This window comes from Stegostoma tigrinum, chromosome 1 (genome assembly GCF_030684315.1).
Source record: "Stegostoma tigrinum isolate sSteTig4 chromosome 1, sSteTig4.hap1, whole genome shotgun sequence".
In the NCBI taxonomy this organism is placed as follows: domain Eukaryota; kingdom Metazoa; phylum Chordata; class Chondrichthyes; order Orectolobiformes; family Stegostomatidae; genus Stegostoma; species Stegostoma tigrinum.
Window position 1 is genome coordinate 168,328,370 of NC_081354.1, and position 14,289 is coordinate 168,342,658.

The following is a 14,289-nucleotide window of genomic DNA, read 5'->3' on the forward strand; positions in this document are numbered from 1 at the left end:
CTGGGTTCGATTTCACCCTTGGGCAACCGGTCTGTGTGGAGTTTGCACATTCTCCCCATGTCTGCGTAGGTTCCTCCGAATACTCTGGTTTCCTCCCACAGTCCAAAGATGTGCAGGTTAGGCAGATTGGCTATGCTAAATTGCCCATAGTGTTCAAGGGATGCCTAGATGAGGAGGGGTTAAAGGGGGATGGGTCTGGGTGGGAAACTCAAAGTCAGTGTGGACTTGTTGGGCCGAAGGACCTGTTTCCGCAGTGTAGGGATTCTGTGATTCTAAGACACTTAAACCAATTCTTAGAGGCCATTCAAATCTGACACTATAATGACAAATGAATATGACACAACACTGTTTTGGACTTAACGCTCAGAATTTTCAACTATTGTTATTTTCTCGGAAGTTCTGAATTTTGAATGTGCAGGGGAATATATAGACCTTAATTCACAGCGCATTCTCAACAGCATTTGAAAAATATTTATGCTGAAATACTGCGTATGCACAAACCACTGAAGCTCCCATTATAGTCCACCTCCAGCAGTAATTGGATAAGAAAGTAGGGTAAAAATTACTAAGTAACAGGAAAGGAAAGCAAGGAAAGAACATTGCTTCTAAAAAAAAAGGTGCATTCATGTGCATTTAAGAACCTCAGCAAATTCCAGAGCCAAAATCACAAGCTTCTTTTAAAGAAAGTCATCACTGTTCTAATGTCGGACCCAGAAGTCATATTATGCACTACAAGATCACACGACCAGTGATAAAACAGACAAAATAACCTGATTATTTGAGGTATCAAGAGAACTCCCCTGCTCTCCTTCACATACTGGCATGAAATCCTGCACAACTACCTGAGGGCATTTAAAAGATGGCATCTAAAAGATGGTACCTTCAACAGTGTGCATTCCTTTAATACTACATTTACGGATCAGCCAACTGCATGCAAACAAGTGGGGTTTGAGCTAAACCTTTGAATTAAAGGCAAGCGCTTCAAGAGGCTGGTCATGGTTCACATCAATTCCAGTCTCCCATCCTGTTGCAATCCCCTACAGTTTGTCTACTGACATAACAGGTCCACAGAGGATGCCATATCCCTAGCCCTGCGTTCATCCCTGGAACACCTGGACAATAAAGACACCTACGTCAGGCTCCTGCTCACTGACTATAGCTCCACCTTCAACACCATTATCCCCTCCAGACTGATCTCAAAAATCCATGACCTTGGTCTCAGCTCCACCCTCCGCAATTAGATCCTTAGCTTTCTGATCGATAGGCCACAATCAGTGAGGATAGGTAACTGCACCTCCTCCACAATAACACTCAACACTGGTGTCCCCCTCCACCCAAGAATACATCCTCAGCCTGTACTTCTTGTACACCTAAGACTGTGTTGCCAAATTCCAAACAAGCACCATCCACAGATTTGCTGACGGCACCACCGTGGTAGGACAGACATCTAACAATGGCAAGTCAAAATACAGAAGGGAGATAGCAGGCTTGATGATGTGGTACAATGAAAACAATCCGTCTCTCAGCATCGGCAAAACTAAAGAACTGATCATTGACTTCAGAAAGGGAGGAGGAGAACCTGCCTCATCTACATGAACAAAATGGAGGTTGCGAAAGTGAGGAGCATCAAGTTCCTCGGAGTGACGACAACTGACAACCTGTCCTGAATTTCCCACGTAAATGTGACAGTCAGGAAGGCACAACAATGCCTCCCCTTCCTCAGGCAGCTCAGGAAATTTGGCATATCTAAGGCCCCTCACTAACTTCTACAGATGCAGCACTGAAAGTGTTCTGTCCAGATGCATAACAGCCTGGTATGGCAACTGTTTTGCTCAGGACTGCAAGAAATTATAGAAATACAGAAGACTGAAAACATTCACGTGCATGTTCGGGAACAGCTTCTTTCCAGCCATTATCAGACTGTTGAATGGACTCTAGCCTCAAATATGTAACCTGCAATGTAATCTGTATGCCTCTAAGTCTTTTTGATCATTATGTCCTTTGCTTGCTAGGTTCTGCCTGTACCACTTGTGAATACATTTTTTCCACTGTATTTCAGTGAACATAGAACAGTACAGCACAGTACAGGCCCTTCAGCCCACGATGTTGTGCCAATCTATTATCTTAGAATAAGATCAAATGCCCTGCATACCCTACATTTTTCTATCCTCCATGTGCCTATCCAAGAGTTGCTTAAATGTTCCTAATGTATCTAACTCCACTGCAACCACCGGCAACACATTTCACACACCCATCACTCTCTGTGTAAAGAACCTACCTCATATCTCCCCAATGCTTGCCTCCAATCGCCTTAAAATTATGCCACCTCATAACAGTCATTTCCGCCCTGGGAAAAAGTCTCTGGCTATCCACTCTACCTATGTCTCTCATCATCTTGTACACCTCTGTCAAGTCACCTCTCATTCTTCTTCATTCCAATGAGAAAAACCCTAGCTCCCTCAACCTGTCCTCATAAGAGCTGCCCTCCAGTCCAGGCAGGATCCTGGTAAATCTCCTCTGCACCCTCTCTCGTGCTTCTTATAATGAGGTGACCAAAAGTGAACACAAGTTCCAAGTGGGGTCTAACCAGGGTTTTATAGAGCTACAGCATAACCTTGAGGCTCTTAAACTCAATTCCCTTGCTAATGAAAGCCAGCGCTCCAAACACCTTCTTAACAGCCCTATCAACTTGGGTGGCAACTTTGAGGGATCTAGGGACGTGGACCCCAAAATTCCTCTGTCCCTCCACAGTGCCAAGAATCCTGCCATAACCCTCTATCCTGCATTCAAATTCAACCTTCCAAAATGAATCACTTCACCCTTTTCTGGGTTGAATTCCATCTCCCACTTCTTTGCCCAGCTCTGCATCTTGTCAATGGTCAGGAGCTGTCTACTTGAAGTAAACAGTAGCTGACCGGTGCAATCTAATTGTCCTTTCCCCATGTCGAGATAGTACATGTTGGAATTATCACCGTAAATGCAAACAGTTGTGTTGTGTTAATGTTCTGCTGTAAAATGGGAGGTTCAGGGTGCTGGTTTGGGAGGAATTTATGGAGCACCTTGGTTTCCAAATATCAGGGGGAATCACATCTTGTCTTTTCCAGGTGAGGCCAAAAAGATGCAAATCACTATGTTTGACACTGTTTTGGTTGCAGGAGCTGCCGAAAAGACGATGTATGTAAAAATTAGTCTTCTATTAGACTCCACTCCAGATGTTTGTCAGGTTTTACTCCTTTCGCCTTCAACTCTCCCAAAGCATTCATAGAATAGTCAAGCTATTTGACCAAAGGTGAGAAATAAAAAAAAATCAATGAGGACGGACAACTGGCATTTGCTCACCTCTTCCATTAACTGCTGCTGTTTTTCTGATGTTTTGTTTTAGAAACTGGGCCTTTTCATTGACCTAGCTTTCTCATTTTCTTTTACCATTAACACATTTTGAAATTGCACGCACCCTTGCAGGCAATGAACACAGCACTGGATCAAACATTTCCGCCATTAATTCATTCCATCCTTGTCCAATGTGAGAAACAACTCTTTGCTTCTTACCTAATTGTCTTTTCATGGTATTCATTTATTTTTAAATACCATACAGCCACACTTTTGTACCAAGTCTTTTGGGATACATTTTATTGAAGTCCTTCTGAAAAGGTATTAGTCACGTTAACAAATGCCCACGTGGCAACACTTACTGATCAATTTCACACCTACCTGGGAAACCTTGTTGTTCATTTGATTGTTCAGAATAATTAAAGTATGTTCATTCAGTGCAGTCTGGATTTCATCAACAGTGGCATTTGAATTTTCCTCCAGCACCTGTTCAAAATAAAATTCTATTAAACCAAAAGGAAATATTGAAAATATGTCTTTTTCTACACTTAGAAACCTCTCTACTACCATGGTTCATGCCTAAACAATACCATTCATCAGGGCGAGTCACGGTAGCAGTGGATTTCAATTCAGAAATACACAACACACTGAAATCATTCTCAATAACTCTGCACGTTTATCTACCTAATACTGGAGAGATGAACTACTTCAGAACTGTTCTGAAGAGGAGTCATACTGGACTCAAAACATTAACTCTACTTCTGTCTCCACAGATGCTGCCAGAAGTTGGATTGCTCTGACATTTTCTAAATTTATTGCAAGTTCAATCTCTGGTCTATGCTGAGTTAATTAGTCTCAAGGCAAGACAGTGATAAACGAAGTCTTAATTTATCCTTGTGCCTTTCATGACCATTAGAACTCCTGAAGAGGGGTCACTGGACTTGAAATGTTGTTACCTCTGCTTTCTTGTCACAGACGCTGCCAGAGTTGGTGAGTTTTTACAGAAATTTGATGCTTGCCAATTGATCTACTTTAATGATGTTGGTCACAGGATAGAAGAGAGAAAGAAAGCCAAGATATCAGGCAGAAAGCATCGCCTCTTCAAAGTGCTGTGAGATCTTTTAATGATCATTTTAATGGGATTTGAGGGGCAGACAGGGCCTCAATTTAACACGTCATCCAGAAATAGTACCTTTAACAGTGAAGCATTCTCTTAGTGTTGCACTTAGAAATCCAGGCTGACACTTTCTCATGCTCAAATCTTCAGAGTGAGATAACAAGGTGTAGAGCTGGACGAACACAGCAGGCCAAGCAGCAGAGGAGCAGGAAAGCTGACATTTTGGGCCGAGACTCTTCTTCAGAAATGGGGTAGGGGAAGGGGGTTCTGAATTAAATAGGGGGAGAGAGGGAGGTGGATAGAAGATGGACAGAGAGGATAGGTGGAGAGCAGACAGACAGGTCAAAGAGGCAGGGATGGAGCCAGTAAAGGTGAGTGTAGGTGGGGAGTTAGGGAGGAGATAGGTCAGTCCAGGGAGGACAGACAGATCAAGGGGGTGGAATGAGGTTAGTAGGTAGGAGGAGGGGAAGGTGGGAGGAAGAACAGGTTAGGGAAGCAGGGACAAACTGGGCTGGTTTTGGGATACAGTAGGGGGAAGGGAGATTTTGAAGCTTGTGAAGTCCACAGTGATATCATTGGGCTTCAGGGTTCCCAAGCGGAATATACGTTGCAGTTCCTGCAACCTTCGGGTGGCATCGTTGTGGCACTGCAGGATGCCCAGGATGGGCATGTCTTCTAAGGAATGGGAGAGGGAGTTGAAATGGTTCGCGACTGGGAGGTGCAGTTGTTTAGTGCAAACCGAGCGTAGGTGTTCTACAAAGCGGTCCCCAAGCCTCCACTTAGTTTCCCCAATGTAGAGGAGGCCACAACGGGAACAGAAGATGCAGTACACCACATTAGCAGATATGCAGGTGAACATGTGCTTGATGTGGAAAGTCTTCTTGGGGCCTGGGATGGGGGTGAGGAGAGAGATGTAGGGGCAGGTGTAGCACTTCCTGCTGTTGAAGGGAAAAGTGCCAAGTGTGGTGGGGCTGGAGGGGAGTGTGAGGCGGACAAGGGAGTCCCGGAGAGAGTGGTCCCTCTGGAAGGCAGATAAGGGTGGGAAGGAAAAATGTCTTTGGTGGTGGGGTCGATTACAGATTGAGGAAGTGTTGGAGGATGATGCATTGGATCCGGAGGTTGGTGGGGTGGTATGTGAGGATGAGGGGGATCCTGTTTTGGTTGTTATTGCAGGGAGGGGAAGTGGAGGGGGTTTGGGGGGGGTGGAAGTTGCGGTCCTTGAAAAACAAGGACATCTTAAATGTACAAGTGGAATGCCTCATCCTGGCAGCAGATGTGACAGAGGGAAAGGAAATGAAAATAGGGGATTGCATTTTTGCAGGAAGGTCGGTGGGAGGAGGTGTATTCTAGGTAGCTGTGGGAGTCGGCGGGCTTGAAATGAGTATTGGTTTCTAGATGGTTGGCAGTTTGGAGACAGAGAGGTCCAAGAAGGAGAGAGAGGTATTAGAGATGGTCCAGGTGAACTTAAGGTTGGAGTGGAAGGTGTTGGTGAAGTGGATGAATTGTTCGAGCTCCTCGTGGGGAGCAAGACACGGCGCCGATACAGTCTACAATGTATCAGAGGAAGAGGCAGGGTTTAGATTAGATTCCCTACAGTGTGGAAACAGGCCCTTTGGCCCAACAAGTCCACACCACCCCTTGAAGAATCCCACCCAGACCCATCCCCCTATAACCCACACACCCCTGAACACTACGGGCAATTTAGCATGGCCAATCCACCTAGCCTGCACATCTTTGGACTGTGGGAGGAAACCGGAGCACCCGGTGGAAACCCACGCAGACATGGGGAGAACATGCAAACTCCACACAGGTGGTTTAGGGCCAGTGTAGGTACGGAAGAGGTATTGTTCCATGTAACCTACGAAGAGGCAGGCATAGCTTGGACCCATAGCCACCCACTCTGTCTGTAGGAAGTGGGAGGAATTGAAAGAGAAGTTGTTGAGGGTGAGGACGAGTTCAGCTAAGCAGATGAGGGTGTCAGTGGAGGGAGATTTGTCGGGCCTGCAAGATAGGAAGAAGCGGAGGGCCTTTAGGCCATCTGTCTGGGGGATGCAGGTGCATAGCGACTGGATGTCCATGGTAAAGTGGGGTGTTGGGGACTGGGGAATTGGAAGTTCTGGAGGAGGAGGAGGGCATGGGTGGTGTCACGGACGTAGGTAAGGAGTTCCTGGGCTTCTGTTTGAGTCATGGCTAACATTCTATTGCTAGCTGAGGCACTATAATTGGTATCAAGCAGTAAGGTGAGAAAGCAGAAACCATCAGGGACCCTGGCCCTATTTTACATTCAGAAATCCCAGCAAAATGTGCACAAGTCTAAACTTCAGCTTTCGGCTTAGCTGTGGTGTCCCCAAAGCTCAAATAACCTCCTGGAGTTGAGTCTCCAGGCTTATAAGTATTAAATACTTAGACAAATTATGAGTATCCAACAAATAATTAATTACTTCAGCACATGGAGCAAAATTACCTCTAAGCATCATGCTGACAACAGCCTTATGCCTACTGCAAACTTCCTGGTAACCAAAACTACTTTGAGTGTAATTACCATCATGGATAATGCGCCAAGCCATCCTCCTACCATTGGCAAGCTTTCTGAAAATATCAAAATGCCATTTCTACCTCTGAGCACAACCTCTCTCCTTCAAACCATGGACCAGGTGCAACAGCAGCTTTAAAGCCTTATTATTTAAGGCACACATTTAAGAGGCTGATTGCAGCCCCTGAGAGGGAACAAGGACAGTATTCTTCAATTTTGGAAGAGGTTTAACATCAAGAATATAATCGACATTATCTTGGAGGCCTGGGGTGATGACAGTAAGGACTGCTTGCGTGCAGTTTGGTGGATGCTTCTCCCGGATTTTTCCCATTCATTCACGGGACATGGGCATCGCTAGCTAGATAAGCATTTATTGCCCATCCCTAATTGCCCACAGGGCATTTAAGAGTCAACCACATTGCTGAGAGTCTGGAGTCACATGTAGGCCAGATCAGGTAAGGGTGGCAGATTTCCTTCACTGAAGGACATTAGTAAACCAGATGGGATTTTCCTCACAATTGGTAACGATTTCATGGTCATCATTAGACTCTTAATTCCAAACTATTATTGAATTCAAATGCCACTATCTGCCATGGTGGGATTCGAACCCAGGTCCCCCAAACATTACCTGGATCTCCGGATTAATAGTTTAGCGATTATACCACGAGGCCATAGCCTACCCGATAAAGGCTTTGATCTGTCAGAGGAGTTCCCAAGAATCAAAGAACATTGTGTTGATCTTGCAAAAAAAAATTGGATTTGAAGATGTGGAAAATGAGCATGTTGAGGACCTACTCGAATCCCACTGTGAAGACTGCTCTACAGCCGATCTGATACAGCCGATTTACAGACATCCTCTTCTCGATTAACTAATTTTTGCCCTAATCCTGCAACCACAACTGCACCTGAAGATGATGAGGACCCTGAGGCCCTGCATTAACAACACAGCACCTCAAAACCTTCTCCACCATCAAGTCATCTTGACATTTTTTGAAGTAAGGTGTTAAATTTACTTTTATTTCATTACAAGATATGAATTAAACATTTATTCAAACTGTGCTAACCGTTGTGTTAGGCTAAGAGTGATGTTTGAGCTATTTTGAGCAATTTTTTTGGTGGTCTGCTCCTAACCCTGCTTTATTTCTACAGCGCAATGTTGTGCACAAATGCAACTATCATGTTACAGCAAAACCAACTGCATCCATCCAGAGATAATGGGAACTGCAGATCCTGGAGAATCCAAGATAACAAAGCGTGTAGCTGGATGAACACAGCAGGCCAAGCAGCATCTCAGGAGCACAAAAGCTGACATTTCGGGCCTCGACCCCTCATCAGAGAGGTCTAGGCCCGAAACGTCAGCTTTTGTGCTCCTGAGATGCTGCTTGGCCTGCCGTGTTCATCCAGCTACACACTTTGTTATCTTACATCCATCCAGATGCCTTTTGAAATGTTGTAATTGTACACGTCTCCACCACCTCGTGTGGCAGCTTGTTCCAAACCCCAGACCACATGAAAAAGTCTAATGAGGATTTACTTCAATGGTGTTTAATCAGCAACAAATGTTGTCCAGGATACTGTTAAAATTCCCACACTCTTCACCAAATATTGCTTTGGAATTTCAATGTAATGATGCTGAAAAGAATGTTGCTCAAGCTGTTGTCATCATACAGTCATCAGGGCTGACACAAGGATGCCAAATTTCAAATTATTCACAACAATTTATACTACAGGTGAAAAGGGACCAATTTCCAGGCAAATCAACTCTGATTAATCAAGATATCGTATTGGAGGAAACAAATGGGGAACAGTGGGGTTACCACGCTCCCCTGTAATTTTTTTAAAATTGTGTACGTCTTGAACATTTTCCATTTGGACAGAATGGCACCCTCTGTATTAATGTACGCTGCTTTGAGCAAGCACTATTGAGCTATGTTGCAAGTTCAATCAATTGTTAGTGCAGAATCGCCATAGTACTACTGGACCATAGGATTGTTCTCTTATTACAGACAAATGACTGGTGTGCTTTAACCCAAGGGTCACTACATTTCAGGCAAGAAGAGAGGTTGAGGAGGAGTAATCTTAGTAACCTCAGCCAATGCAGACTGAGCCCACACTTTTGGGGTTCCTCTCCAATGCAAACCAGCCATCCAGGCAAGTGAATTAACTGTACCCCAACTGCATTAGTGTAGCTACTTGCGCACTCAGTGACTTCCCATTGGTTTCTCCACAGCAATTCATCAGCTAATCAGACGTGACTTGCTATTTAATCAACAGCTTTTGCCCTGTAGAATAAATTGTGATCATTTGAAACTTGGTACTTCTGAAGTCGTCTTGATGAACTCAATTTGAAAAACTTCAGCAACACATCTCTCTTTTCAACAACCATTTCAGTGCGTAATTCAAAGTAAGTACAGCTTTAATATTGGTTTGATGTGCCAGCCTAGATTCTCCATTCTCCGGACATGGACTTGAACTTGAACTTTTGACCCTCTGAATCAGATGCAAGAACACTGTCACTGAGAAAAGGCTGACACTTGAATTTGTCCAAAGACTTTTAATTATCTGAAATCCTACAATTAGAAAAGGGCATAAAATTATCAAAATGAAACAATAATTTTTCCAGGCAACGCAAATTACTCACCTTATTCAGTACTTTCTCCAACTCATAAACAGCTTCAATAGCTCCAACATCTATAACTTGCAGCTGATTCAGCAGCAGGTACATCATTGAACGGGGGCACGTCAGTAAATGGCAATTCAAACACGAGCCTCTTATCAACAGATACAGTTTCTGTGCAGAAACATATTTATTTTTAGTCAAAAAAGAGAATCTTTAAATAACAGAAATGAAATGAAAATATCCCTATCAAATCAGTCATTCAGAACCAGACATGGATAGCTTTTCTCTTTTCCATTATCCCAATACAATCAAAACTTAATTCAGTAAATATACTTTAAAACAAAATGAAACAGGGCAAAAAGAACCAAGCTAAAATGTTAATACCAACTCCAGTCGAAAGAATGATGGACCCAGTTAATTTCATGATGCCAAATTGTTATAAAATCCATTTATCTGCTAGTCCTGAAAAATAAGCTGAATTACAAAATTACAGTAGCACTTGACCCATTTCATATTACAACCTCCAAGTGTATTTCTGCCCTCATCAACATTTAAGACCAAGGATGTAAAGAAGCATTCGTGTTGAAGCTTTAGCTTAATACCAGCTGCTTTAACTTCATTGCTATGACAGTGGTTAACAAAAACCTACACTTTTAAAAAACTGGTTTCTGGCTGAACTCAACATATTATTGCAGTGACTGTTCATTTGGTTGCAGACAGCTACATGAAAGATAAGTCTGGGGGTTGGTTAGCCCAGTTGACTGGACAGCTGGTTCGCAACATAAAGTGACACCAACAGTGCAGAGTCAATTCCGCACCGAGGCTGCCTCAAAGCGTCAGAGGCTCAAGTTCAATTCCACCCTGTGCAGAGTTTGAATATACTTTCCATGTCTGTGTGGTTTTTCTCCAAATGCTCTGGTTTCCTCCCACAACCCAAAGATGTGTAAGTTAGGTGGACTGGCCATGCTAAATTGCCCATACTATCCAGAGATGTGTAGGTTAAGTCTATTAACCATGGAAAATGCAGAGTTGGTGTGGGGGTCTCTCTGGGTGGGATGCTCTTTGGAGGGTTGGTGCAGACTTGATGGACCAAATGGCACGATTCCACACTGTGGGGAAGTCAACAAATTCTGTAGTCAGCTGGGACTATCACTTGAAAGATAAACCAAACTACTCAATTCAAATACACACACAAGCCACATGATTTGTTCAGATGCACATCTGAATGGCAATTTCTCGAAATTTAACTTGATATTGCTTCGCATTGGTTACTGCTTCAGAAGGATCCAAAGCTTACATTTTCAGGCCACTTTATCTGGAACCCATGGTAAGGAATATGCCTTTTTAGAATGATCACATCTGAAATGTGAAATCATCTTGTCAAATTTCAATTAGGGATACAGAATAAATGTTGGTCTCACAAATTAAAAAAAAACAAGCTCTATAACTTAGCATTTGGTAAAAATACTAGAAAATGTTATACACAAATTTTCTTTTTACTTGAGCACATTAAAATGACCATTACAGTAGTATAAGAGATAATAGGAACTGCAGATGCTGGAGAATCCGAGATAAGAAGGTATGAAGCTGGATGAACACAGCAGGCCAAGAGGCATCTTAGGAACATGAAGGCTGGCGTTTCGGGCCTAGGCCCCAAACATCAGCCTTCCTGCTCCTAAGATGCTGCTTGGCTGCTGTGTTCATCCAGCTCCATATGTCTTTACTGCAGTATAGTTGAGTTAAGAGGTATATACTTGCAACATTTCAATCTATGAATAAATCTAAATTGAGAAATGATTGACTCAGTTTCATCCTTCACAGCTGGCTAACAGGAATATAACAAGCAAGCTGAAACTGGCAGAGTACCGCAAGGGTCAGGGCAGGGACTAAACAATTAATTCTCTATTAATGACTTGGCCAAATACACCAGAAGTATCCACTTTTTCTCAGGACTCTTGTGGCACAGTGATAGTGCTTCTACTTCTGAGCCAGGAGATCCAGGTTCAAGTACCCCTTGCCCCAGCAATAAGTCATAACATGTCTGAACTGAGTGATTAGAAAATATCTAAACCAATTTGCTGATAATGCAATGCTAAGTGGAGAACATAAAGAACCGATAAGCAGATTACATGAGTGGGCATCAGGTACCAGATGGAGTATAATTTGGGGAAATGTGAGGTTATTTATTCTGTTAATATAAAAAATCTGATTTTTTTAAAAAGGCATGAAAATTGTAAAATTTGGTGTTTGGAGTTACAAGGGTATTCTCATACAAGGAACACTAATAATGACCTTGCAGATACAGCAAGCAATTTAGTAGGTAAATGGCATGTTAGTCTTTATCGTAAGAGAATTGGAGTACTGGAATAAATAATAAATATTGCAACAAATAATGCATTTGTACAGAACTATAGTGACACCACACCTCGAATAAAGCATGCAATTATGACTGCCAAATAAGGAAAAGCATATTTGCATTAGGAGCAATACTCAGAAAGCTCACTAGATTTGTTCCTGGCATGACAGGGTGATCATTTTTCAGAGGCTAAGTGAAATATGTCCATATTTGTTGAAGTTAATAAGAATGAGAGGTGATCTCATTGAAGGACTCAAGGTGTTGAAAGACTTTACAGCGTAGACACAGCTGGAGAATCTGAAACCTGGGTCACAATCTCCAGATAAGCACAACTGTTTAAAAATGAGACAAGACAACAGTTTTTCATTCCAACGATTTGGAATTCTCTATCCCAGAGGGTTGAGTGTTCTCTTCACTGCATACTTGAGAGGCCAATAGTCAACGGTTTGGTCTTTGGAAGAATCACAGAATATGGGGAGTAGGTAGGAAAGCGGAGTTAAGGCCATTTCAGTGAAATTCAATGAAGGGGCAAACTTTATGGCCAACTACTGCTTCTATTCCTCATGTATTCAGAAATTACTAATGCAGTTCTATTAGCACAATAATCGTTAGAAACAATGGACAGAAGAACTTTATATAAAAGCTTTACTTGCAGTTTGCCAACACGAGCAGCAATATGTTTTTTTTAATGTTGGTAAATCATGGGGCTATTTTAGAATAATGCATGCCTAAATGCAAGCACACAATTGCAAGGGTACTAGGGATTCAAAACCTCTTCTAGTTTTATAAGGGGAAGCCAATGGACATCACACAAATTATTGTCAATGGTAATTCCTGCAACAGGAATCAAAGAAATCAGCCACAACGGACCAACACGTGGTGATTTACCAAAGCCCTCTTCATTGCCCCTGAAGTTTCAAATACAACTGACTACACAACAAAAATAGCAATCATCTCCAAATATCTGTAACCCATTGCATATATTACATTAGTGTACCTTCACACCTCAAACAATACTTACATCAAAAAATAGAGGATTATAGACAGTTAGTGGGAGGTCTATATGCCCAATGTGTCCAGGGCAATTATTGTAATCTTGCGCGCAGGTACCACATACTTCCTTAGAATCAGCCGGACCCAATGCCAGATCATAAAGACCATTCACTGCTGGGTTGCCCACATTATCCAGGAAATAAGGATTAGTGATTGCCTTTACACTCAGTTTCCTAAGAATAAAAAAAACATCATTTTGAGTTCACCCAAAGCAAGGGGGTTGTTACTAAACAATCATGAACAAACACTGTTAAACCCATCGCGATTACTTCTTAATTTGCACTTAAAAACTGCAATATTTCCAGAAGCATACAAATCATTCCAAGTGTTTCTGACAACATGCCTGCATTTCAACTCAGAGACCCAGTGTAATTCTTTTCAATTGATGCACAACTGCTTTTATCTCAGTCAAGATTGTAGAATTGGAATACAACATTGACACTGGTTCTCAGAAAGAACAGCATAAAAATGGGCTATTTGGCCCAACTGGTAGTGACCAACACACACTCCAAACAAGCTCCTCTCAACAATTTCATCCAACCCTATCAGCACAGGGAGATCTTAGTGCTGTGGTAAAGTCACTACACTTAATCCAGAGGTCCAGCTAGTGCCTTTTGGACACAGGTTCAAATCCCACCATAGCAACTGATGGAATATTGAAGGTTAGTCTCAATGACCAGCATAAAACTTCATCTGGTTCAGTAACGTAGTTTTCCTTCTCAAAATTGTCTTTTTTTTACACATCTGACCTACTTGCGACTCCAGGTGATGTGGTTGATTCTTAACTGCTCTCAATTAGAGATGGACCTCACCAACACTGCCTTGCCAGCATTCCTCATAAGAATTAAAAAAAACCTTTCTACTCATTTTCTTGTTCATGTGTCAATTCAAATTTCACTATCTGCCATGGTTGGGATTTGAAGTTGGGTCACCAGAGCCTAATCTGGGTCTCTGGATTAACAGTCCAGCAATAATACCACTAAAGCATCACCTCCCCTAGGTGAACTTAAGAGCTCTGGTTAGTACTTGCAACCATATGGTGACTTGGCTAAAAGACAGGGCTGATAGCTGAATGCCCCAGGATTTAGATATTTCAAGTGTGATAAAAAGGGATGTAAAAGGGGTGAGGGAGGTGCCTTACTGGTAAAGGAGCGTCTCACAACTATACAGAGGGAGGATACATCAAAGGACACATGCAGCAAGGCAATATGGATAGAACTCAGGAATAGGAAAGGTGAAATCACAATGCTGAGGATATCCTACAGGCCTCCCAAAAGCCA

The 14,289-nt window shown here is 42.6% G+C and overlaps 1 protein-coding gene across 2 annotated transcripts in view; it reads right to left on the reverse strand.

The window, feature by feature from the left end:
• polr1a (RNA polymerase I subunit A) overlaps positions 1–14,289 on the reverse strand; it is a 132,284-nt gene that overhangs the window by 112,970 nt on the left and 5,025 nt on the right. For both annotated transcript variants that reach the window (XM_059650164.1, XM_059650156.1), the window contains exons 2-4: positions 12,978–13,182; positions 9,622–9,771; positions 3,712–3,816 (exon numbers count right to left, since the gene is read on the reverse strand). In XM_059650164.1, the coding sequence (XP_059506147.1) occupies positions 3,712–3,816; positions 9,622–9,771; positions 12,978–13,182 (460 nt within the window). The remainder of the gene's footprint in view (positions 1–3,711; positions 3,817–9,621; positions 9,772–12,977; positions 13,183–14,289) is intronic.